Below are 22,481 nucleotides of genomic sequence, written 5' to 3' on the forward strand. Positions count from 1 at the left end.
TAATTTCTCCCGTTTTCGTAAAGACCCGGGTCTGGCACCGTCGAAATCCGAGTCTAATCAACGATCCGCCCACCTCAACAGTTTAAACCGACGCGCGGCGTTGATTGCTTCAGGAGCGCTGCACGTGCAGTGTTTGACACAACCCAATGCATTAAGATTGGCAGTAATGTGTTGTGTGGAGTTGTGATATTATTGTTTGATGAATTAGTAGATATTCTGAATTATTTTATGACTTTTATTGACAAAAGCGAAGCAGCCCTTTCTAACAAGTAAAGACAGATATCAAAATCAGCAGGCGAAGAAGATTGCTTCAGGTGAGACCGTATAATAACTTATTGATTACTGAAATGCCTGTCTATTGACTGAATGATTTGACCCGTTTATTCTGGTCTGTGGTTTCACGTACAATTTTTCTATAGCTTCGTATAGAAGTTAAAACTGTTATGCAAGGCGAAGTTGGGTAACTATTGTCATATTAAACAGAAATGTGTCTTGTTACATGTTCGTAGCACCAGATCCTTATTATATTTCACTGAACAAGATTTTCGTTCAACTATATGAGCACCAGATCAGGATTAGATTCGCGGAATTAGGTACAAGTTATTAAGCAGAAAACTGTTACTGCTGCGGTAATACATTGGAACTGTCATATGTTGCGCAAATACGCACTGCTTATAAACACGCAAGCGTTCATTGTCTTTGTTTAATTACGAAGCGGAATGAATTATTTTGTACATATCTTTCATTGCGAATGCGAATACGGCATGGTAGGAAACACACTGTAACGTGAAACGTTTACTAAAATCATGCGAAGGATATACAAAACCAGAATTGTACGCGCTTGGTTGAAATGGGTGCTCAGATATAATACTGTGCGCTGTAGCTTGAAATAATGTTGTGTTTCGAATGAGATATTCAAACATAATTATCGTTTGTGTTTGACTGCGGGGTTGTCGTTATACGACACTTCTGCTTCTATCGTTGAAAGTCGAACTGCGGCGTTTTAAATCTTCCTGTAAGTAATAATCGCTGGGAGGGGAATCGGACTCGTCTCTTCTATGACTTGACCTTTTCCGACGACGACTGGACTGCTTGTAAATCTCTGGGTTGCTCTTCGCGCCCTTTGATTTCCGTCGCAAAGGTTTCGGTCGGTATGGGGCGCTAGAGCGCTCGTATTCGTCGCTTGATCCCGTGCCTTTCATGACGTCACCGTTTTCGCTTGCGGTAGAGAGATCACGTGATTTCGATCCTCGATGGCTTCGACTTGTTGGGTGTCGTGAGCCGTGATCATATGATTCGTCGCTGACGTCACTGCGTCTACGTCGTGGAGTTTCACGGCTATCGTGACTACGACGACGAGATCGTCGCTTGGAGTCGTACGTGAGCGGTTTCTCGTCCGCGTAAGACGATGAACTTCGGCTGGAACGCCCTGAAAAAATAGGTGGAACCTTGAACAGTTTAGGCTTAAAAAATAGTATATTTGTCGTTTAGAACCACCTATATACTCCGGCTATTCATTTTTTTATTAAAGCTTCGTCCTATATATGGGTGTGCCGTAGGTAAATCGTGGTCTTGCTCGTCTCCAAGGTTACTTACGTTTATCATAGGCCCTGTGGTCACCGTCCGCCCGGTCAAAGTATCGTTGCTTCATATCCATCACGTCATCGCCTGGGATAAGAAATATATAACGCAGTGTAAATATTGTTGTAGAACGCGATATAGCAAAATGTAAATGGTCGTAATGTTTGCACAGCAAGAGGAGAAATCGGCGAACTAACACGAGAGATGGCGAAGATAAAACTAAACGAGTTTGGTGCAGACATCCGCCTACACAGTTAACAAACTTTGTCAACTCAGTATTTGTCAGTTTATAGACGTATCGTCACGTTTCTGTTTTAGTTGCTACAAACAGACCAAGCATTTATGATCAAAGGCGGATATAGGGCATAGGCAACAGGGATGCAAACTATATCTTAGTCGATACACACATATATATAGTAGGGTGGCCTAAAAAGGACACGTTCATTACCTTTCCTATCCCATTTTATGATAAACAAAAAAAAATACAAAATTACATAACCGTAGATCGGTAACTCTGAAAGAGGGTTATTAATTGCTTAAAACTAGATCAGAAAATATGGGGTTTATGTGCTAAAGGTCACGAAAACATTTTTACATAGAGTGCGGAAATGATTATTAAAAAACGACGAAAACATTTAAAAAACGACGAAAACGCCACAAAACATTTTTACATAGAGTGCGGAAATGATTATTAAATATAACAGTATACTATATTCATTTATTACCTGGCTGCAAGCTATACGGGTTAAGGCTAATGTCATCTGGCATACGATCCGGGTCTACCAGCAGTACGTTGTGCTCGTAATTAGGGTTCTGTAGACTGTTGGTAGTGTATGGGCGGTCGTCATACCCATGGGGGTGGGGTCCTTTTGGGGCTTTTTTACCTCCAGGGGGACCAAGGGGATTTTCCCATCGACGGACTTTGAGGTATACAAAGTTGGACGCGTGACGTAGGGCGAACAAAATCTGCGAGTGGAAAGTGTTAGAAAATAATATAGTAGGTTAGGGTAAGATTACATGGCTGGGGTAGGATAGTGCAGGTTTCATCTTTTTTTCTTGTCATATTCAGTGGTGAACAAACAACATTCAGAGAATTATAAAACTCCCATAGACCGTTGCTAAAACACGATCAGAGTATTTGGATAATATGATCTAAGGGTGTCTCATTTTACCCCACAGCACTACATTAAATGCGAAGGTAAGAAAATTAGCTTACCATACTCATCATAGTAATAGCAGCACCGGCAAATGACACGACGTACAGGGTGAACACAGGATAATACTGCAATGATAAAATGTTTAGTCACGTCATGGGAGTAAATTTTAAAAGTAAATTTTAAACTGCATTCTATTTAGCTCTTACATTGGCACAAAATCCTTCCAAATTCCCATCAGGGTAAAGCAGATTGTTACTTGGTCCACATATCAACCCGTAGCCAGTGTCTTGTGTCTCTTTAAAGAACACCAACCCTGTGTAATACACAAGTTATTAAAATATATAGCTATAAGTTCTGGGAATCCAGTGTGGGTTTGTAAGCATTGACAATTTGCTGATAAGATAAAATTTAACATGTATGTATTGGTACCAGCAAATAAACATTACGTAAAGTACACGCCTTCCGTAGAATCAAAAAACTGTTATAGTAGGTTAGGGTAAAATGGGATATGCTTTCATACTCTTTTCTCGTCCCATTTGATAGTAAACGAGGAATATTTGCATTATTACATAACCGTAGCCCCGACACTTTAAAATAGCATTGTTAATTGTTCAAAATAGGTCCAAAAGATAATAAGGGACTTACGATATCCCATTAGTACTTTAATAATTTGATGTGTTTAACGTCATTATACCCCGTTATCGACTAACAAGAATCCCATACACACGCTAAAGGTGGCTGTACACAGTATCCGGAATTCGTCCGTTTTGTCCGGATTTCGCTGCCGCATGCGGAACTCGGTAATGGGTTTGCATCTGACTTCGCAGGCGAATTCGCATGCCGGATACTGTGTACGGCCACCTTAAGAGAATGCGAGGAATAGTGGTTTGGGGTAATATGGGACATCTCCCCATTCTGTTTTCTTGTCTCATTTTGTAGCAAACAAACAATATTTGAAAAGTTATAAAACCGTATCCTTGCGATTTCCATAAAGCGTTTTTATTAATTTAAAACATGATCGGGATATTTGGATACTATTTAGTACTGTTTATTAACACAAATATCGATCACTAAATTCGTAATAGGTCGCAATTCTCTCACAATACTGTAGTTGCAATGTACAGCTGCAACGATGTGTGTCTTGTGACCGATACTGAATTACGTCAGAAAAGCAGACAAATCGTTTCGACCAAAGGCTTCTTTAATGTCAACCGGAAATGACGCAGGTGATCGTTATGAAAGCCATGCAAGTTTCGCTACATGGCAGCGATATTTATTAAACACAGTGTACTCCCTTCTAAACAAACAGTATTTGTTTCGAAAGTTTAAATATGTGCACTATCCAGCAAAAACTTATCGTAACAAAGGTAACGCAGTTAAAACTTTACTATTATTATGTGTACTGTTTATTAAAGATAGAAGTACAAAGCAACAGAACTTTTTTTGTGTAAAGGCAAGGGAGTAAAGTACGTAGTCAACCAGCTCTCACAATGAGTCGGCAGATTTCGAAACATGATTGGGGAAATTTTAGAAGAGTAAATCAACCGACGTTTACTCCCTGTAAATAGTATGTACCCCTGGTGCAAGGTACGGGGAGTATAACCGAAACGAACAAATAGCGAGACAGCATGACGCAGTGCTTCGAAATATGCTGAGTCGCGACATCGCTCGTCGTTCTACTGGTCTTAATTTCTCTTGTCTGCACTCCCGTTCTTTATAGGCCTGAAGTAAGCCAAAAGAGCGGGAGTGCAGATAACTGAATGTAAGAGCGCCTGACGTCGTAAACAACCAACAGAAGGCAAGCTAAATACATCGACCTGACCCGTTTTGCTTCATTCTTTGCTGAGACAAATCTGAGTTCTTGGGTCGTCAGTGTACGAACGGTACTCATCGTCGCAGCTATTACTATTTTAAAGATATTGCTTTAGATATTACGTCAGTTTAACCGCCACCATCGAAGAAATGGACCAACAACAACAACAACAATCTACAAGTTCCAGTGTAAGTACAGTAAATAAATGTATTTAACCCCTTGACAAAACATTAAATGTCATACGTTGAAAAATTGTTGTTGTACATGTAATATAGCTTATTGTGTAAAGAGCACTTTTTAGATGTTTGTTATGTTTACAGGGTAATACAGCTGGTGAGTGGGCAAAACAGTGTGAAGATGGCTTAAACAACCAAATCAATTTGGAGCTCTATGCATCTTATGTGTATATGGCTATGGTAAGTTCCTTAGTAATATCTTGCATCTAACTTACTTCAATGTTTAATGTAAAATACTAGACTTAAAACAACTTCATTACAGTACTGCCTTAGGGTGTTTGCTAAAATCAACTTTTACGCAGGGCCACTACTTTGATCGGGATGATGTTGCTTTGAAAAATGTCTCAAAATTTTTCAAGGAATGCTCCGAAGAGGAGAGAGAGCATGCAAACAAGATGGTTGAGTTCCATAACAGACGAGGTGGAAATACAACATATTTTCCCATCAAGGTATGCTAACGTTATAAAGATAATGTCAATATACAAAGGTTATAAATATTTTAAACACAATATTAATACTTTAATAAATTCAAAAGTTTTAGTTTAAACGAAACTAAAAAAGATACTTTTTTAGCTTTATAATAGAATATACTTGATTTAATGCATGTAACTATGATGTATTATAACAAAATGTTTATTTATAGTCTCCAGGACCTTTTGGACCAGACAATTTCAACACCATCAAAGCTATGAAGTGTGCCCTTGCTTTGGAGGTGAATGTCAACAAAAGCTTGTTGGCTTTGCATGAAACAGCTAATGGTGATCCAGAGGTAAGTTTATAATTACACAATGAATAGGTATTGAAACACAGTAAACGTTTCACAACCATAGTAGGCGCCATGTGTGGTATTGATGTCATAGTTATGTGTCACGTATCACATTGCTGACCGAGCACTAATGACCACATCTCGTGACAGTGTATTACGTCATATTACAGTCTATTGCATCATACTTGACGCTCTGTTGTAACAGAAATACCAATACAGTGAAAGTTTTCTATTCTATATGCTGTTGTTTTGATGAACTACAATGTTTGACTGACCTGCTTTTTTTCTCAGTGCTTTTTGCAATGAGTATTTATAAATTAACTTCTTATTGCAATACTAGTGATAGTATTAACAAATGCCTACACCATAGTATGAACTAATACACTATAACATTTAAACAACAATTTTCTGACAGTTCCAAGATTTCATTGAGGCAAACTACTTGCATGAGCAAGTTGAAGCTATCAAACAACTGAAAGATTACATCACAAACTTGGAACTGGTTGGAACTGGTCTTGGGGAGTACATGTTCGACAAGCACTTCAAGTCATCTTAAATTGGGTTTATTCCAAACACATTGTATATTGATCACTAATCTCTGTAATCACTTCTGAGTTAATTTGTAAATTTCTTTTCCATTATCATGGTTGTGTGTTTGAAAAAACTATCCTTGATTTCACAAACTGATTTTACGACAGAAACTAAGTATATGAACCTAAAAGAGTTAAAATAAAAGCGTCATTATAAAACAGGATGTTAGTATTGTTGGGCTCTTTCTGGGAAGTAGTACAGTACAGTATAATTTGAAATCATATCACAATAAACAGGGCAGCTTCCAGTCATAACATTGCCACTGCATGAGGTATATTACTGGTTTGGGTGCTTTTAAAAATATAACTGAAATAAACTGTCAAATATGTGGACATTTTATTGTTGTACTTTACAGCTATTAAAAAACCTTTGTCATTTTCATTTTTGCCATTAACCTAAATAAATAATGAAGGTATTTACACTATTCTTGCGCGTGTCACTACCCGGGTCCAACTGACAAAAAACAAGGTGCATTAATATACCTCTGTTGCGTTTAAATTTTTTGTTTTTTACCCCCCATAGTCATAGTGGGTAACCTTTTTTTGTTTTTATAATGTATGTTTGATAATTTAGAAAACCCATAATAACTCCGAGTTAAATCAATTGTTAAATGTTTTGCCGAAGAACACATACGCCGTCAATGTGAAAGTGTCTTGAAGCTATAACATTTAAGGTAATGATCGCGCGTTTCGTTTACGGTGCGAAATATGAAAACACGTCAAATTGAAACAAACACACACTTACCATACTGCACCAGATCAATACAAATTCTTTGAGCGGTTCCAGGGCTCCAGTTCGGGTTAGCTAAGTCCCAACAGCGCTGCATGGTGATTCGAAATTCGAGTAGTGGTATTACACCAAAGCAGGCCATCACAAACCACATAAGCGCCAGAAAAGCAGAGTAACTGGCTAACTGCAATAAAAGTAGCATAATATATTACGAATGTAGTATAGTATTGTAATTTTTTTAGGAGAAATAGGTAATGGCCTTATTAGCTAAAACCCAAATTTTCTGAACGTGTTTTAAACAATTAACAGCGCTATTTTATTGTTACGCCCAAAGCGGCACGGTTTTAAGGTCATGAAACATTTTAAATATGCAAAGTTTTTTTTTCTTGAAATAAATGAATTTTAATCTACCAATCAAAATGCCCACCCCCCCCCCCTCCCACAAAAAAATTAATCAGCAGATGTTATTCGGAATTAGAAAATCCCTTTTGGACTATAAATTATTTAATAACGAAAGGTGCGTAAGCAACTGGCAAACAACCAACAAAAACAGTCTGTAGGTCGATATAATAAAGTTGTAACAAAACAGTTTTAATTTAAAACGTGGTAAACACTACACAACCAGTCTTATTTTCGGCAAGGCTACTGCTTTATGATATGGTGTTGTAAGTCTATATATTTTTGTTTTTACCATTTTTTTTTATATATCAAAGAAGTAAATAACAAAGTCAGGTTATATGTAATACCGTATTTTGACCATTTTTTTTATTTAATACGGTGCAAAGTAATTTAAATAAATATTTTTGCTACATATAGTAATGTGGGGTAATATGGGACACTTTTAGCACGTAATATCCTGGTCGTGTTTTAAACAATTAACAACGGTCTAAGGAAGGGAGCGAGAATAAGTTTTATAATTCTATAATTGTTTTTTGTTTACCACCAAATGGGACGAGAAAATAAGATAAAAATATGTCCCATCTTGCCCCACTCTACCATGTATTGATAAACATTATGATTGATTTTTCAGGAATGAAAATGATGTAATGAAACTTACCCATCCTGTACAACTGATGCGGGAAAGACCAGTTCTTTTCCCCTGATAAGTTCGGTCCTTGACTGCTTTTTTACTCCTCACTGAATCCACCATGAAGACGGTGCAGTTAATAAGCATGAAGACGCCGAGGGCTATGAGGTAATATTGTATACCAGCGAACCTGTTGTGTATCAGCGGTTATGGCGGGTGGTGTACAGTAATCTACCACAAAAATCCCGACTGTCTCGTGTCTGGGTTAACTATAGTAATGTTCGTACGTCATAAATTGTGTTCATGCGTCCTAAAGTGAAAATGGAAATTGGATAGACAGAGCGACGTGTGTGTTCTTTCATTATTTGATTTATAAATTAGTTAAAAGAGATTTCAGTTCTCAAATTACTTGATTGAGAAAGTGTGTCAAGTTGCGTTCAATTGTAAAAAGGTCACAGACTATTAAACCGTCAGATGATTATTAATTTAGACGAATGGTATTTCGAGAAGCGGCTGTGACGTAACATGCTGCCAATTTATATTATTGTATCCTATATAGTGGGTGCTGATAGTGACTCACCGCTACAATTAATTCCATAATGAAGCGAACATGACTGAGAGACCACGCATCAAAAGCAATTAGTTTATCGAATCGATAACGCTAGTTTCTGTATGAGATACTCCGTCCAGTTGCATAAACGGCATGCGTTACGACCCAGTGACCCGAAAGCCTTTCAGCTTATGAATATTTTAAATACAATTTTCATCCTGAGCGCTGCGCAAACTTACCAACGCGAAAATAAACTACAAGCTGTGATTTTCACAAGTTATTACGCATTCCCACGAAAACTACACGTTCCGATTAGCACGACGGTGATAATTGTATATATTATTCTACGTGGGTAAGGTCCTGCAGCGTGACACGCCATGAGATTTGCGCCGAAATTGTTGCATTACCTCGGTAACGATAACTACTTCAGGAAAAAAACGACAGAGAAAATAGAGCATGGTTAAAAAGGTGCTCAACCTAAGGAGTGTAGACGGGAAATAAACCACTTCACAATCCCTTTAAGTCAATGTTTATACGACGAATTTAACTAGAAACAATTCTTAATCCGATGTCGTATCCGTTTTTGTTCTCAAGTGAGGGCCAAATGAGCGAATATGACCAATATTACATTGCGGTGTGCATAACATGAAACGTGTCGTTTGATTTCAAGTCCTGGTTTACAGTCTATATTTTTTTGCCAATATTTTGGTGTCCGGTTCGGTTTTTGGATCAAGTAACTAGGGCAATCCCAGATTATCACAGGTTTTCGTGCTGGGAGATTTATTATATACACATACACACTACGTTGCAGAATAAACTGAACACCCTTATATCGTCGACTATATGCTTTAGTAACAGTGAAAATACTCTATTTGTAGCTTTTCTCTAGCGTTGCGAAGTATTGAAGGTTTTAAGGCACCAAGCTTGTTTGTTCAGTTTACGGTTCATTGTCAATCATTGGGGAATAATGGGATGTCTTTACCGGCCAAACCTCCACAACGTAATCGGAGGCTAAATTGGCCGGCTTTGAAACGCCAGCCATTCGTGTCAGGCGTTTAAAGCAATACAAGCTTCTAATTAAACGACGATTCAATCATAAGTTGACTCGGTCAATTGCGTTGCTAGATTACGCCTATTGTCCACGTTCTACATTTCAATTGTATGAACTGGTACAATTTGAAAAGAGATTTCAATTCAATGATTTTAAACAAACGAAAACAGCGTAATTGGTATCTCCCATATCAGTCTTATTGTACTTCAAATTGTCCGCAATTGCAAATGAATAGTCAGTTAGAGCATGACCTCAGGGGAAATATGTCGTTATGTTAATAGATACGTACATACATGTATACTTACACTTGTGGAACTAAATTTCCTCTCTGGTTGTAGTTCATAGGGCCGTAGATCCCGGTTTGGGCATTGTATATGTAGACTGGTGGAGGGTCCAAGGCGGGGTTACCCCTATCTGTTATAACGGAAAGATTACAAATTGTTGTGCTTGTTATTTATATTCAAAATTTCGCAAAAGTATTTATGCTCAAAATTTCGCAACAGTGCGTAATGGGATATTGATTGGGGCAAGAGTTTTCCACTCCAACAGGCAAAAATAAAAATAGTATCGCTCCAAAACACAGCGGAATGCGGGATCTGTTAAACATGGTGTTTGCAGTGTAATGTACAGTGTCCACAAAATTAACATGTTTTTCATAGTGTATGTGGCCAACTGGCCAATGTACAGGCGCTTAAATGTCAGCGTTGTTTTACAGTTCAGTGATATCGCTATCCTTTGCATAATTTATGTTGCATTGAGCAACACTTAATAATTTAACTACAGTATTCTATTCGTTATTGCGACAACGCGGAATAACAGGTGACATATAACATTTACGCTGGGGACTTTGAAACATAGCTGGTATAACGACCGCACTTGAGTAGAAGACAATTTGAAAATGGGAATCAATACAAATCAAACGGTCGAAATCTAGAAACCAGTCAATAAAACGTTTGAATAATTAAGAAGCTTCAGTCAGGTGGTAAATAATGCGGTCATGTGATTAAATGTTTCATCACAAAGGTGCTCGTTCTTTCGTAAAGCGATCAATGTCACTTCCGTGAGATTTTGTCGCTACAAAGCGAGTAAGGTTTACTCTCAAAGTTAAGGCAATCGTAAAAACTGTTGCAAGTTTACAAATGAAAACATACCTTTTAGTGGCCCATATTCTTTGAAAAGTGCGAGAGTCTGTTCAAGAGCCATGTACCCACATGCAATGTACATGATGCTGCCTGACATACTAAGAAGCGTCAAAACCAGAGTTGTAGCACTACACTGCATTTTTCTTCTTTAATGCCAACACAATAATAATCCCATCAAAGTTTAAGTAGTACTCTTGAGCCACTGCTTACCAGCGCGTAACGAAAACAACTTGTGACACTACAACCCTCACAGTGAACGCACAATTATAATCATACGCCTGAGTTATCAATGGCAGTATACTACGCTTGGACTGTATGAACAGAACGGTTAACTACCGAGCTCCAATCTATGTAAATTGAATTATAATAGAACAGTCACTAACTGTCAACCACTTTACATTACCACCTCTTCAATCGTACCCACGCTCGGCAATATCGCCGTTAAATAAAGTCTGTTTTGCTTCAATCTGAAGCCTTTCTCGTTTGGAGACAGAAGAAACTTGATATCTTTGCTCGCTAGTAGTTCAGTGCTTAAGATATACAGGCAATATACTCGACCAGTTTCCACACACGTTTGGCATTCGGTATGTCGCCTTGTCATTTGCTCGCTTGTAAATCAACCAATAATGGTTTTAGCACGTCTTATAAAATCCCTACGGCGTTTGAAAGATTATTTCCCTTTCAAACGAGGAACAATGGGACTGGAATAATAAACTAACGTCGGTGGAATGGCAAACCGGTTAACTTGTTTTGTAACTTTTCTTTCTCGACCTAATTAACGATTATGATGGATGTACTATTAGAAATACGGACGTATGTTAACTATGACTATACCACATAAACTGCGTCATTTTTAAGACTTTTTAAACTTCAAATATCTCGTTTCTTATTTCCCTTTTTATAAATGTTATAAGATTAACTAACGGCACACCTTTCACTGTCAATAAAACTTTCGTAAGTGATTCTAACGTTACTGGATATACTAGAGAAGGTAGTAGGACCCACTTCGAGTTTGTTCTTAATGATTAACCAACAACGAACGATTCTGTTAAACGAGCACGCTGTGAAATCAGACACCGTGACCGATGTATAAGAAAGCAGACGCTTTCGAACTCGCCCGTTGGGGTCACTAGCGACAGACAGCGGTTGTTCAATCTCTTAAAGAATCCGTTAGTGGTCTGGGGCTTGTGCAATAAAAAGGCAAATTGAGGCATGTTTGTTAAAAACCGACCACTGTATTCGCACCAGCGACTGTAAAATCTTTTTTGTTCTTAGAATTTCAGTTTTTCTCAGACGAAAGCAAAAAGTAACCGGCGGAAACCAATCGGTAAATACAATATGTTTACTGCGAAGACGTATTTGCCGATTGTCTAATAAATATGTTACTGTTTGATTTAAACCACGTTTAGATTGTTAGTTATCTTCCTAAAATTTTTGAACCGAAACCAAGTTGTGTTATATCTCGGTTTACAGCCTACCATTAAATTTGCGAGCGCTCATTACACACAGAGCCAAACGTATCAAACGCCACGACGACAGCAGTTCTAAGGTTTTCCTTAACTTCAACAGTTATTTCGCGAAAGTAAACATACTGAACAGTACAGTGGCAGGCGGTTTCTAGCTAAACTAACGCATGATCGTTTTCTACCAACACGTTAAACCCAATGTATTTCCATTAAATTTTTCTCGTTAAAGCTCATGATGAATTTTTTTGTGCAATAAAAACTAAACAGAAATAATTTAAGTCTTCAAAGCAGAACATCTTTCCACACCAACGCTTTAAAATCTGTTTTCGCTTTTGTCTTCGTGGCCCATTTTACGTGTCAAAATTGCTTTTATGTTTATTTCGAACTATGAATCTAGATAACCAGGAAAATATTCGAAAGAATTTGTCCAGCAATTAGAACACATAAGCTTACTGGTTTTATTTTGACACATCTCACGCTTATATCGCAAGGGTATGTTGCCCTATATCCAGCTTATTTAATTAAACATATCACAACAATACTTCATATTACAACAAAAATAGCAAAATATACTCGGTATACCAAATTAGGAATACGGTTGAATTCTCAAGGGTTCAACTGCGTTTAATGTGATATCTAAATAGGAGGGGTTTTACTAGAAAGTTTTTACAGCACCTATCTAAACAACCATAAATATTGAAGCCAGGCGTGTACACCTGGTATAACAATGTTATGCGCTACACGGTAACAGAGGAATGAAAGTATGTACACCAACAAGAAATAATAAGAAGCATAAGTCCATGTGCTGTGTCGTAAGCACAAACAGCGATATGCATCAGTAGTACTGCTGTGGAGTAAGATGGGATATCCATAGTCACTAAATCCAAAATTTCATAAACCTGCTTTTAACTTTACAACGATATTTTAGAGTCGCGGGACTTCGGTTATATACTTCGGTAAATAGCCTTTGTGTACCACCAAATGGAAAGAGAAAAGGTAATGCAACCTGTCCCATCTTACCCCTACCTACTATACTTTAACTCTTAGTGTCAATTTCCTCTTTATCTTCCTCTCTTTCTTCTTCCTCCTCCTTTTCCATCATATTGGATGGTCGGCGTGATCCGCTCGCGTATTTTGACAAAAAGTCCGAGTCTTTCAATGCTCTTGGAGGTGGCGGAACACCAGAGGCCCGACGCTGGGTCCATCTTGATGAGTTAGGTGTCCCTGCTGTGATAAGACCGAATGTACCCCCTGTATGGTTGGGGGAAGACGATGAACTGTTCTTATACACAAACTCAAGCGTCTCTTGGGTGGCATGCTTCTTTAGGGAAGAAAGATTTTTCCTCGTCATCGGATTCTTAGTCGGATCGAAGTCATCTCTGACTTCTTCGTCTTCCTGGGCATCCGGATTGGTTTCTAGATTAGATGCAGCTCCATCGGGATCACTACGCTCCTCTCCTTCTCCCGAAATATTTTCCACTTCTTTCTCTTTCATTATCTCGACCATTGTTTCTCTTTCTCCCTCTTCCGTTTTTATGAAGTCAGCGTTTACTGTGTAAAACAGACGCCTTTAAAATATATAAAAATTAACAACACAGACGTTCAAGTTAAATTAATAAGCTCAGAATGGGCTGCAAAGGTTATACCTTTTATTTCACCACTTTACTAAAAACACAGTTTCTAAATATAACCTAATCAAGTAATCACTCGAAGTATAGCCCGCTTATTTATACACCTATTCACTCGAGTAATTATACGTTTGACTTAGTGCAAATTTAAAACAAACCAGTATAAGTAGGGTGGGGAAAGAAAAGACAGTTTTAGCAAATAATATCTAAATATCTGATCGCGATTTAAACGTTTTACAATGGTCTATGGGAGTCGTTGAGGTACGTTTTATAATGCTTTGAATGTTTTTGTTTACTACCAAATGGAACGAAAAAACAAAATAAAAATAAAAATGTATCCCATATTTTCCCACCCAACTACATATCTTCTTTACGTGCTAACCTTCCGCACGCTAAACCACCAACCGCGAATGAACTTTATGTTTTGGTGATGCAGTCGATATTTAAATTTGCCCATGCACACCTGCCGTTCAATATACTATTTTTTTGTATACATGGTTCTTTTTTTCTTACATACAATTAACCAGCACCTGTCATTAATTGGTCAACAATGTTAGCTTTAAACTGGCCTTAAACAACAGCTGGAATTTTCCAGCCTAAGTTTAAATATTAAACACTTTCTAACGATCGTTATAACGTTAGTAACTTAAAGTTAAAAGCGCGAGATACCCCTGTGGGACTCGTTCCACATCTGCATGCATAACCTTTCAGATATATAAGTATACAAAGACAACTAAATTTCGTTCAACGTAAAACAACTCGCACTTAAAATGGTTGGTAAGCATTAATGTCATCTAATTGCGAGGTTATAATAAGCAGCCTTTCACGTAACACCAAGTAAATGTCGTATTACCTCAACGTATCACTAGGCTGTTAACAGTTGCTATTATCTAACCTTACTGTACTGAACCTTATTGCCACTATAACTCTGCAAGTCGTGTAGCATAAATACTGTAAACCATTATGCGGCGCTCCTAGGCTATTTAAACTGTATGACTTAAGTCAGATAAAACATCAAGTTAAAAATTAATCCCACGGCTTGGAAAATGTGGACACGCGCCATAAATAATGCTGCTGAACCGCTGCCTTCATACAGTTGCTTTGTTTCGGACTTTATCTACTAAAATTTGTTAGTCTGATCGTCTAGTATAATTGTATCACAACTGATAAACTGCTTCCGTTGTTAAAAGATGCCATAAAAATCCTTCAGTAAGATTATATTAATAGAATTTTGTGCGCAATCAAAGTAGACGCTCTGACGTCAAAGAAATATACCATTTTTGCCTCGCTCGCTTGCCAAGTCAGTATACACCATTCCGTTAAATCATAGTATGCTGAAGTGATACTATGATATACTATGGTTAAATCAACCACCGGTAACGCAAGATTGAGAAAAAATGGCCCCAATAAATAGTTTGGCCGTAATATAATAAACTTTAAGGAAATGTTTTTTTTAGTATTTATTAAACTATAATCCCTTCACGAATTTCTGGATTTGTACGTTCATGCCTATAAGTTTTTAAAGCTAAAGTCACCGCGACTATAATTTGACTCCGATAACAAAAATATACTAATCTGAATCGCGCAAAAAAAAGGCTTAATGTATATATCAAACTTCTATTGACCTTCTGGCCCAACCCAGCTCCTCTACACGATGAAAGTGGGTAGAACCTATTCTAAAGAGTCGTTATACGAGAATCGTTCAAAAGTCCCTTTTTCGACGATTTTCCCACAAACCTTAAGGTCGCAAGCATCGTTTGTGAACAGATGTGTGTTCGCTTTCGACGCAAAGGTGTACGCAAGCCATCCGTCTATGGAGTAGCGTTCAAGCATCTCAACACACCGGTGAAAGCCAATGACACTTACCCGCTGGCATGATTAATGGCGGTGGTTTCGTTTTCTTTCCGTTCGTATTTCCGTTTTCGTCATTCTGCTTTTGTACTTGGACAGACGCCGAACAACCCATTGTAACTAATGACGTTAGATAAACCTAATGATGTCAGAAATGCTATTTTAATAAATGTCGAAAAACAAACTTTAAATTTGTGGTGCTGTTGATAATTTTGTGGTGCTGTTGCTTTGTTTTTTTAAAGACAGTTACGCAAAAAGGTTTTCTAACTTTGCATGGTACACCTGAAGACCGATGCCTGACCTATATTTGACCCCTCTTAAATCGATGCCACACAACAACACAGCCTAAAACGGCACCTGTTCACTGAAAAGCTTGCAATCTTGCAATCGTTTTCTATCTCTGAGGGCAACTCTTAACATCACAAACCCATCTTAAACCAATAAATGTTAAATTCATCATCTACTTCTCTAACCAACGCTGTATCTACGAAGGCTTTATCGAGAGACAATTAAAGCAAACAATTCCACGCTTAATTTGCTGCTCTATCTCATTGAACTTTATAGAATGGTCCATAGGCCTACCATTGCAATCATTTTACAGTGACACGATTTAGCTTTTGTATTTCGCGACTTAACCATAAATTCTTTCTAACCTGTCGTCGAATACCTATAAGCCAGCCTCACCCAGGTGACACAGTAAGTGGCGATGCTGATTACATAGTTACAAGTTTCGTCTTGTACGTCGCTTGTTTACCGTAGGCACATATTACCCAGCTTTGAATGGCTTCGTTTGCGCCATTGGAATTCGTTTATTTGACAATCATTTATCCCACTGACTGCCACGGCCCGCACCACCGACATGATTCATAAGTCACTGGAACACACAACGATGTTAGAATCGTTTACAGAGTTAACGTTATACATAACAATGACACACGCATAAAACAAAAAGTTTCTGTGAAATCAAAAGGCGCGAACTTATTCTGAAACCTATTCAAAGTAAAAAAAAAAACGACACCATTAAACGGACTTGACAATGAAACTGCTACACTATCAAACTTAAGTTTTCGAAAATATTTAGTTCAATTTCAAATCCTTGGGTTCTCTCCATCAAGCAGCACTTCAGCGGTTGTTTCTCGACAATTGTGATTGTTATTCTTTTCGAGACGTCGTGAAACGTTGCTGTGTGGAGATAATGCCATCATTTAAGCGATTTTAAATTTCATTGCCCTGTTCGGCGTAAAATCAACACCTCTTAAAGGCTGAAGCGTTTATGTCAAATTGATTCATTTAGAAATCACATTCGCGGCTATTTTTCTTATACATTTAATATACATACGTATGTATATTTGATATCATGCCACGGTAATACATTATAATCCCATGTCACTGGATTCTTGTTTTTGTTTGTAAGCCTAGTGTGTTGTCATAAAGTACACGTTACTAACACTGTATTAGGTTTATTGTTCGTATATGGAATCGCTTACAAAAGCTTTTCTGTGTTATGTCTGATGCTGTATATATACTTTCATTCCAGCAATATGTATATTGGCACATATGTTGAATTTGGTTAACTACTGTGGCTGTGTATTGTGAGAAAGTTCCAGATTCCCATATGAATGCAAATGAATGTAATGTAACTTACTTTATCCTCGCGTGACTGGAAAACAACAGTCGTTATAACACGGGTGTAGATACAACTCGTGCCAGTCTACGAATTACCATGTATGTTACTTTGTGGGTGATTATTTTTGGGGGATTTTTTATGTATGGCTAATAATTTGGACAGCCAAGTAGTGACCACTGGGTTGGAGCAATTGCCGTTAGGTGTCTTGCCCAAGGACACATATATACGCCCACATTTACAACATTAATTCGGCGATTCACACCAGGAGCATCTTAACGTTCTTAATGTTTTGTCCATTACTTCAGCACTCCGTATAACATTGCAATATACTATTAGTTACAAAACATACTTGTTTAACTCCGAGCATGGCTTATATTATTTCTATGTTGGGTTACAGAGCGTACGTTAACCACGAACCCCATTGGCGCTCCTTGTTTTTCATATTGTAGCATTTATATTCCCTATATGTTTGGCATGCTGCCGTTGATTGGTTGATAACTTTACATGTTTGGGCTTCAGAATAATAGTTGTTTTATGGGTAATAAACGTAAGCGTACATACATCTGTACAAAGAAACAAACATGACATATCTACAAGGGTCCATGGTCGTTGCACAATTGTCCATTTTTAAAAAGATATACAGTAGGGTGGGGGAAGATGGGACACTCTTTTATTCTATTTTCTCGTCTCATTTAATAGTAAACAAAGAACATTCAAAGAATTATTAAACCGTATCCTTACGACTCCCATAGACCGTTGTTAATTATTTAAAACACGATCGGAATATTTTGATATTAGAGCTATAGGAGTCCCATTTTCCCCACAGTACTATATCAAGTTTTATGAAATCTCTATTTGTAAATTTTCGGTGTTTTTTTTAACTATGTTGTCAAATATACCTTCGTGATATTATAGGGTTTATATTGTGGATTAAATATTCAAAGTATATATCCAAAAAGTTTTGCGATCACCACGCTTTAGTTTCAACAGTGGTGATATATACTGTTTGTCGCTTATAAATTTGCCCAATATTATACGACAGAGGTTTATATATATATATTCTGTGCCTAAACGACTCAAAGTTGTCTTTGTTATTTTCCAAACGCAACCATTACAAGTACATGTACTCTATACCAATCAATTTGAGGCAAGTTTTATTAAAACATTAAAGGTTCGTCCGTCAGCATGACTTTACATAAAACATTATGCCAATGTTTCAGGTTCCGGATTCTCGTCATTTTGTGTTTCAAGTTCTTGGTTTTTGTCATTTTGTGTTTCAAGTTCTTGGTTTTCGTCATTTTGTGTTTCAAGTTCTTGGTTTTTGTCATTTTGTGTTTCAAGTTCTTGGTTTTCGTCATTCATACTTCCCAACATCTCTTCATTGTCCAAGTCTGTGATGGTTACAAAACATTGTTTAGTTTTGAGTTGTTTATCCATGCACCACATCACCTAAAGTCTCATATTTCCTGGTCGTCTTTTAATCAATTAAAAACGTTTTTTAGGGTCGCGGACTACGGTTAGATATTTCTGTTAATATTCTTTGTTTAGTACAAAAATTGGACGAGAATAGAAAATGAAAACATGTCCCATCTTCCCCCACACCATGTGGGTCACACGCATATTACGTTTGCATATAAAACTGTGTGTTCACTTGCCTTCAAGTTGTTCGTCTTCATCTTGGTTTTCCTCTGTTCCTTCCTCTGGTTTTTCACCCCAACGTCTTCCTTCTCCTGCCGAACCAACGACGTCTGCGCCCAGTAAGCCAACGTCGCCGTGAACTCCAACGTCGCCGTGTAATCCAGCGTCTGCGTCTTCTGTAAGTTACGTAAATTTCGACAAATATTATTTTTTTAATAAATATGCTCTTTATATTTTTCTTATAAAACGCACGTATATACTTACCCCGCATCGCCCAACTCGATTACGAGAAGAAATACAAGCAGTAGCAGAAGCAATATTTTCTTATCCATCATTTAACTAAATAATCGCTAAGTGCGAAATCACTCTATGTATATATAGAAGTCTGGATGACGATTGTTCTGAAATCATCATAGTATTTATATTTGCTGACATTGTATAGAAACTGTGGTTTTTGCTCGGTTTTCTTAAATTTTTCTAGACACAATGGGGATGTCGTATTAAAAATCTATGGGCTATCAATTAAGAATAGTCATCCAGGAAATAAATTTTATGCACAATAGTGCTGTCATCTTCGTTTTATAATGTGTGAATAAATGCGTCAATCAACAAAGTCATATATGAGCTGCAGCGTCAAAACACACAAAAGCATTATTTGATATTTTGGCAGTCGCAAATATATTATAATATAGAACTCTATACCCATGACAGTAGGCATATATGATCTTAATGTGCTCTTTTTTCCGTTGAAGACGACTATTGTAATGGCGGTTGCAAATCGGCAGGGTAAAATACGAATATAATATAACTTCATAATTGATTATTAGCCTCCGGTATCCCCTAACAGCCCCAACCCCTAACAACACCTATAAAGTACCTGATGGAATACAAAGTGTTTTATTGGGTATCGGAAACATAATAAACTAAAACGTCCGTATACCAAAATAATTCTGAGTATGGTCGTTTTAGAAAACTAGTACAATATGCCTGACTGCTACGATTATAAACTTTGCAACAAATTTATAAACTGTTATAAAACTCTTGGTTTGGTAACAACAATTTTGGCTTTACTAATAACTAACATGGCAAGAATACGTTGTCGTCGCGAGCAGTTGAACAGAAAACTAAAACGATTGGCGTTTCCCCGTTATTGTTCTGTGTATAGATTCAAATCCCACATTGAGTTATACAGCTGGACATATCGTTTTGACAGCAACTTTTTGAAAATCAAAATTGCATTGCGTTATTTAATACCAGGAATCGCATGACGTGTTATAGGATATATTCGGTTTGAATGGTTTTCGCAACCCCACATTGTTTGCATATTAACAAACGACATATTACTTCTTTTTTGAAACCTAATACAGTCAGAATCGCTTTGTATAAACTGCAGGCGTCAGTTTGGTATGAATTGCCTTGTGTCTTATAATAAATCTGATCCTCCATTGCTGTCAAAAAAGACATTGATTTAAATTTTGTATTCTGTTTAACTTGTTAGCGTTCTCAAAACTAAAGCAATTCGTTGGTTATTGATTTAAATATAAAATTACCTCTTCCAGTCGGCCTACACAATGCCTTTAGTCTAACGTCTCCTGTAAACGAACACACAACCGCTTAATTCACACTTCTAAATATCTGGCTATATTCATTTTACACTGCGTTATGTAAAACATTACGTGGTAAATTGTTCGGTCGTATGTCGTAATTAGTGCGCCATGATAGCTCGGTCGCACATTTGTATTGGTGTGTCCATGAGCATACTTTGAGCCAGGTAATTTTGTTGCTGCTGTTCCTTTAGATTATATATATGTTATAACATGTTTTCCATTTTTGGTAACTATATCCCCTGACGATAGTGATTTTTAGGACAACATGATAATTTTGAACTTTAGTATAGTATATTGGTGTTTGGGTAAACAGTTTAACGACGGTTGTAACTTGTTTAAAGTATGCGCCTATACCGTATTTAGTAGAGTGGGGAAATATGGGACACTTCTTCATTCTATTCTTCTTCCCCTTTGGCAGTAAACAAAAAAAAATTCAAAGAATTATAAAACCATATCTTCACGACTCCCGCAGACCGTTAGTTCTTTAAAACACCATCAGGATATTTATATGCTGCGTGCCACCGTTGTCCCGTTTCCCCCCACTCTACTATGCAACGAAGCTCCTGATACCTTCTAAGCTGTTTTGTACCGTATTGAAAATATAATGGCTGACAATAAGAAAAGCCATTCATGAAATCAATTTACAATAGTGGTAAAGTCTGTGTATATTAAAATTATGTAAATAAATGCACTATATCATTTATCAAACCCACGATGCGCCTGCTGTTTCGAAATCTTCGACATTATTGTCAGCATCAAATATTAGAAGCATTTCATGACATGCGTTTGCGCGAATAAATCATTTTATTGGTTTTTTTGTTTGTTAGTTTCCGTATTGAAAAAGGGGTTTGCAATTTAAAAACACCACATTTTATTTATACGTTTAAAGTTATTAAAAATGCCAAGCATTGGTTAATTACCACGTTTTTCGAAAAACAAGAATTATAAATAGTTACTAGTAACGAAGTACAGCGATTTATGATTGCAGTGTCATAATACTAGTATATAACACTAATGCGATACCCGGTTATATTCCCCAGTGACTATTTGCGCCTTTAAGTTTTATAAAATCGATGGTTTCGTTTTTTGACAGCAGTTCTTTTGAAAACAAAATTGTATTGCGTTATTCAATACCAAGGGATCGCATGACGCGAATATTGAAGAATATACTCGGTTTAAATGGTTCTTCGCAACTCCGCATTGTTTGCATATTGACGAGGCGACATATTACTTCTTTCTTAAACCGAGACACTTTGTCTAAAGTGGAAACGTCAATCTCGTGTCTACATTTTCTAGATTGTTCAATAAATCCGTTTGTCTGCATCTCTAACTGACAATATATATTGTTCTTTGATTGGCGTTCCCTTAGCCGTTTTAGATATTCAAAAGTCTTGCTGTTTCCGCAGCAAAGTGTTTATAAATCCCTGTCCCAAGACACTGTGGCATAATCGTATCTTCGAATATTCAAAATGGATCGAAAATTGTTGCTTCTTCTTTTCCTTGCATGCTTGATCCTGGTTGAAGTCGAGGGCGCTCGGTAAGACGTTTAAAAACTATATGCTGTATTTTTGCTGGTTCACCTGAAGTTTTGTAATACCTAATTTTCCTTTTACAGACGTCGCCGTTGGGGCATTCACCGCCGACGTTGTCACTTATACCGACGACGATATTATTATTGGGGGACACATTGCTACCGTCGCAGATGGGGTTACTATCGTCGCCGCCGTGCTGGTGACATCTCAGAACAACCCGAAATGGAAGAAGATGTGCCCGAAGACCATGAGCCAGAACAAGGTATATATATGTGCATAATGTATACACTGACGCAAATGCAAACATTGCTAAAGTATGAATACGCCTCTTCAACGAGGAGACTACGAATTAGCATAGGAATGCATAAAATACCTGTTGGCCATTCTGGCGTGTTAGACGATGAAGCTTTATTTTTAGACTCTGATGGAAATTTTGTATTTTAACGCATGCTTTAATTCAGAAATGAAACCAGAAAACGATTTCGAAGA

At 37.4% G+C, this 22,481-nt stretch overlaps 4 protein-coding genes and 1 non-coding gene across 7 annotated transcripts in view; 2 read left to right on the plus strand and 3 right to left on the minus strand.

Moving 5' to 3' along the window:
* Positions 1 to 689: 689 nt before the first annotated feature.
* On the minus strand, positions 690 to 11,253 carry LOC100184627. Its single transcript, XM_002127823.4, has 9 exons — positions 10,653 to 11,253; positions 9,807 to 9,915; positions 7,931 to 8,090; positions 6,889 to 7,057; positions 2,945 to 3,051; positions 2,798 to 2,863; positions 2,307 to 2,547; positions 1,597 to 1,668; positions 690 to 1,429 (listed from the first exon to the last, which is right to left on the minus strand). The coding sequence occupies exons 1-9, from the start codon at positions 10,780 to 10,782 to the stop codon at positions 957 to 959; spliced, it is 1,527 nt and encodes a 508-aa protein (XP_002127859.1). The 5' UTR covers positions 10,783 to 11,253; the 3' UTR covers positions 690 to 956.
* On the plus strand, positions 4,433 to 4,495 carry mir4115 (microRNA 4115). The gene has a single exon (NR_034511.1). It is a non-coding gene; the product is annotated as a microRNA 4115 (primary transcript).
* Positions 11,254 to 12,543: 1,290 nt separating the features above from the next.
* On the minus strand, positions 12,544 to 16,011 carry LOC100183828. The gene is made up of 2 exons (XM_002127967.3): positions 15,604 to 16,011; positions 12,544 to 13,660 (listed from the first exon to the last, which is right to left on the minus strand). Exons 1-2 carry the CDS (start codon positions 15,701 to 15,703, stop codon positions 13,146 to 13,148), a joined length of 615 nt encoding a protein of 204 aa, XP_002128003.2. The 5' UTR covers positions 15,704 to 16,011; the 3' UTR covers positions 12,544 to 13,145.
* A 2,067-nt stretch (positions 16,012 to 18,078) lies between these two features.
* Positions 18,079 to 19,279, minus strand: LOC101243453 (probable ATP-dependent RNA helicase ddx56). 3 transcript variants are annotated; one of them, XM_026840715.1, is made up of 4 exons: positions 19,118 to 19,278; positions 18,871 to 19,029; positions 18,549 to 18,606; positions 18,079 to 18,345 (listed from the first exon to the last, which is right to left on the minus strand). In XM_026840715.1, exons 1-4 carry the CDS (start codon positions 19,122 to 19,124, stop codon positions 18,327 to 18,329), a joined length of 243 nt encoding a protein of 80 aa, XP_026696516.1. In that variant the 5' UTR covers positions 19,125 to 19,278; the 3' UTR covers positions 18,079 to 18,326. The 3 variants fall into 3 exon arrangements, with proteins under 3 accessions (XP_026696516.1, XP_018672950.1, XP_004225709.1); XM_018817405.2 differs by lacking the exon at positions 18,079 to 18,345 and adding an exon at positions 18,353 to 18,453 and having other exon boundaries at positions 18,544 to 18,606; XM_004225661.4 differs by lacking the exon at positions 18,079 to 18,345 and having other exon boundaries at positions 18,353 to 18,606; positions 19,118 to 19,279.
* A 2,568-nt stretch (positions 19,280 to 21,847) lies between these two features.
* Positions 21,848 to 22,481, plus strand: part of LOC100177571 — a 3,486-nt gene continuing 2,852 nt past the window's right edge. The window contains exons 1-2 of the mRNA XM_009859308.3: positions 21,848 to 21,997; positions 22,076 to 22,254. Of these exons, the coding sequence (XP_009857610.1) occupies positions 21,930 to 21,997; positions 22,076 to 22,254 (247 nt within the window). The 5' untranslated portion in view covers positions 21,848 to 21,929. The remainder of the gene's footprint in view (positions 21,998 to 22,075; positions 22,255 to 22,481) is intronic.

Source organism: Ciona intestinalis, chromosome 2 (assembly GCF_000224145.3).
Source record: "Ciona intestinalis chromosome 2, KH, whole genome shotgun sequence".
Classification (NCBI taxonomy): Eukaryota; Metazoa; Chordata; class Ascidiacea; order Phlebobranchia; family Cionidae; genus Ciona; species Ciona intestinalis.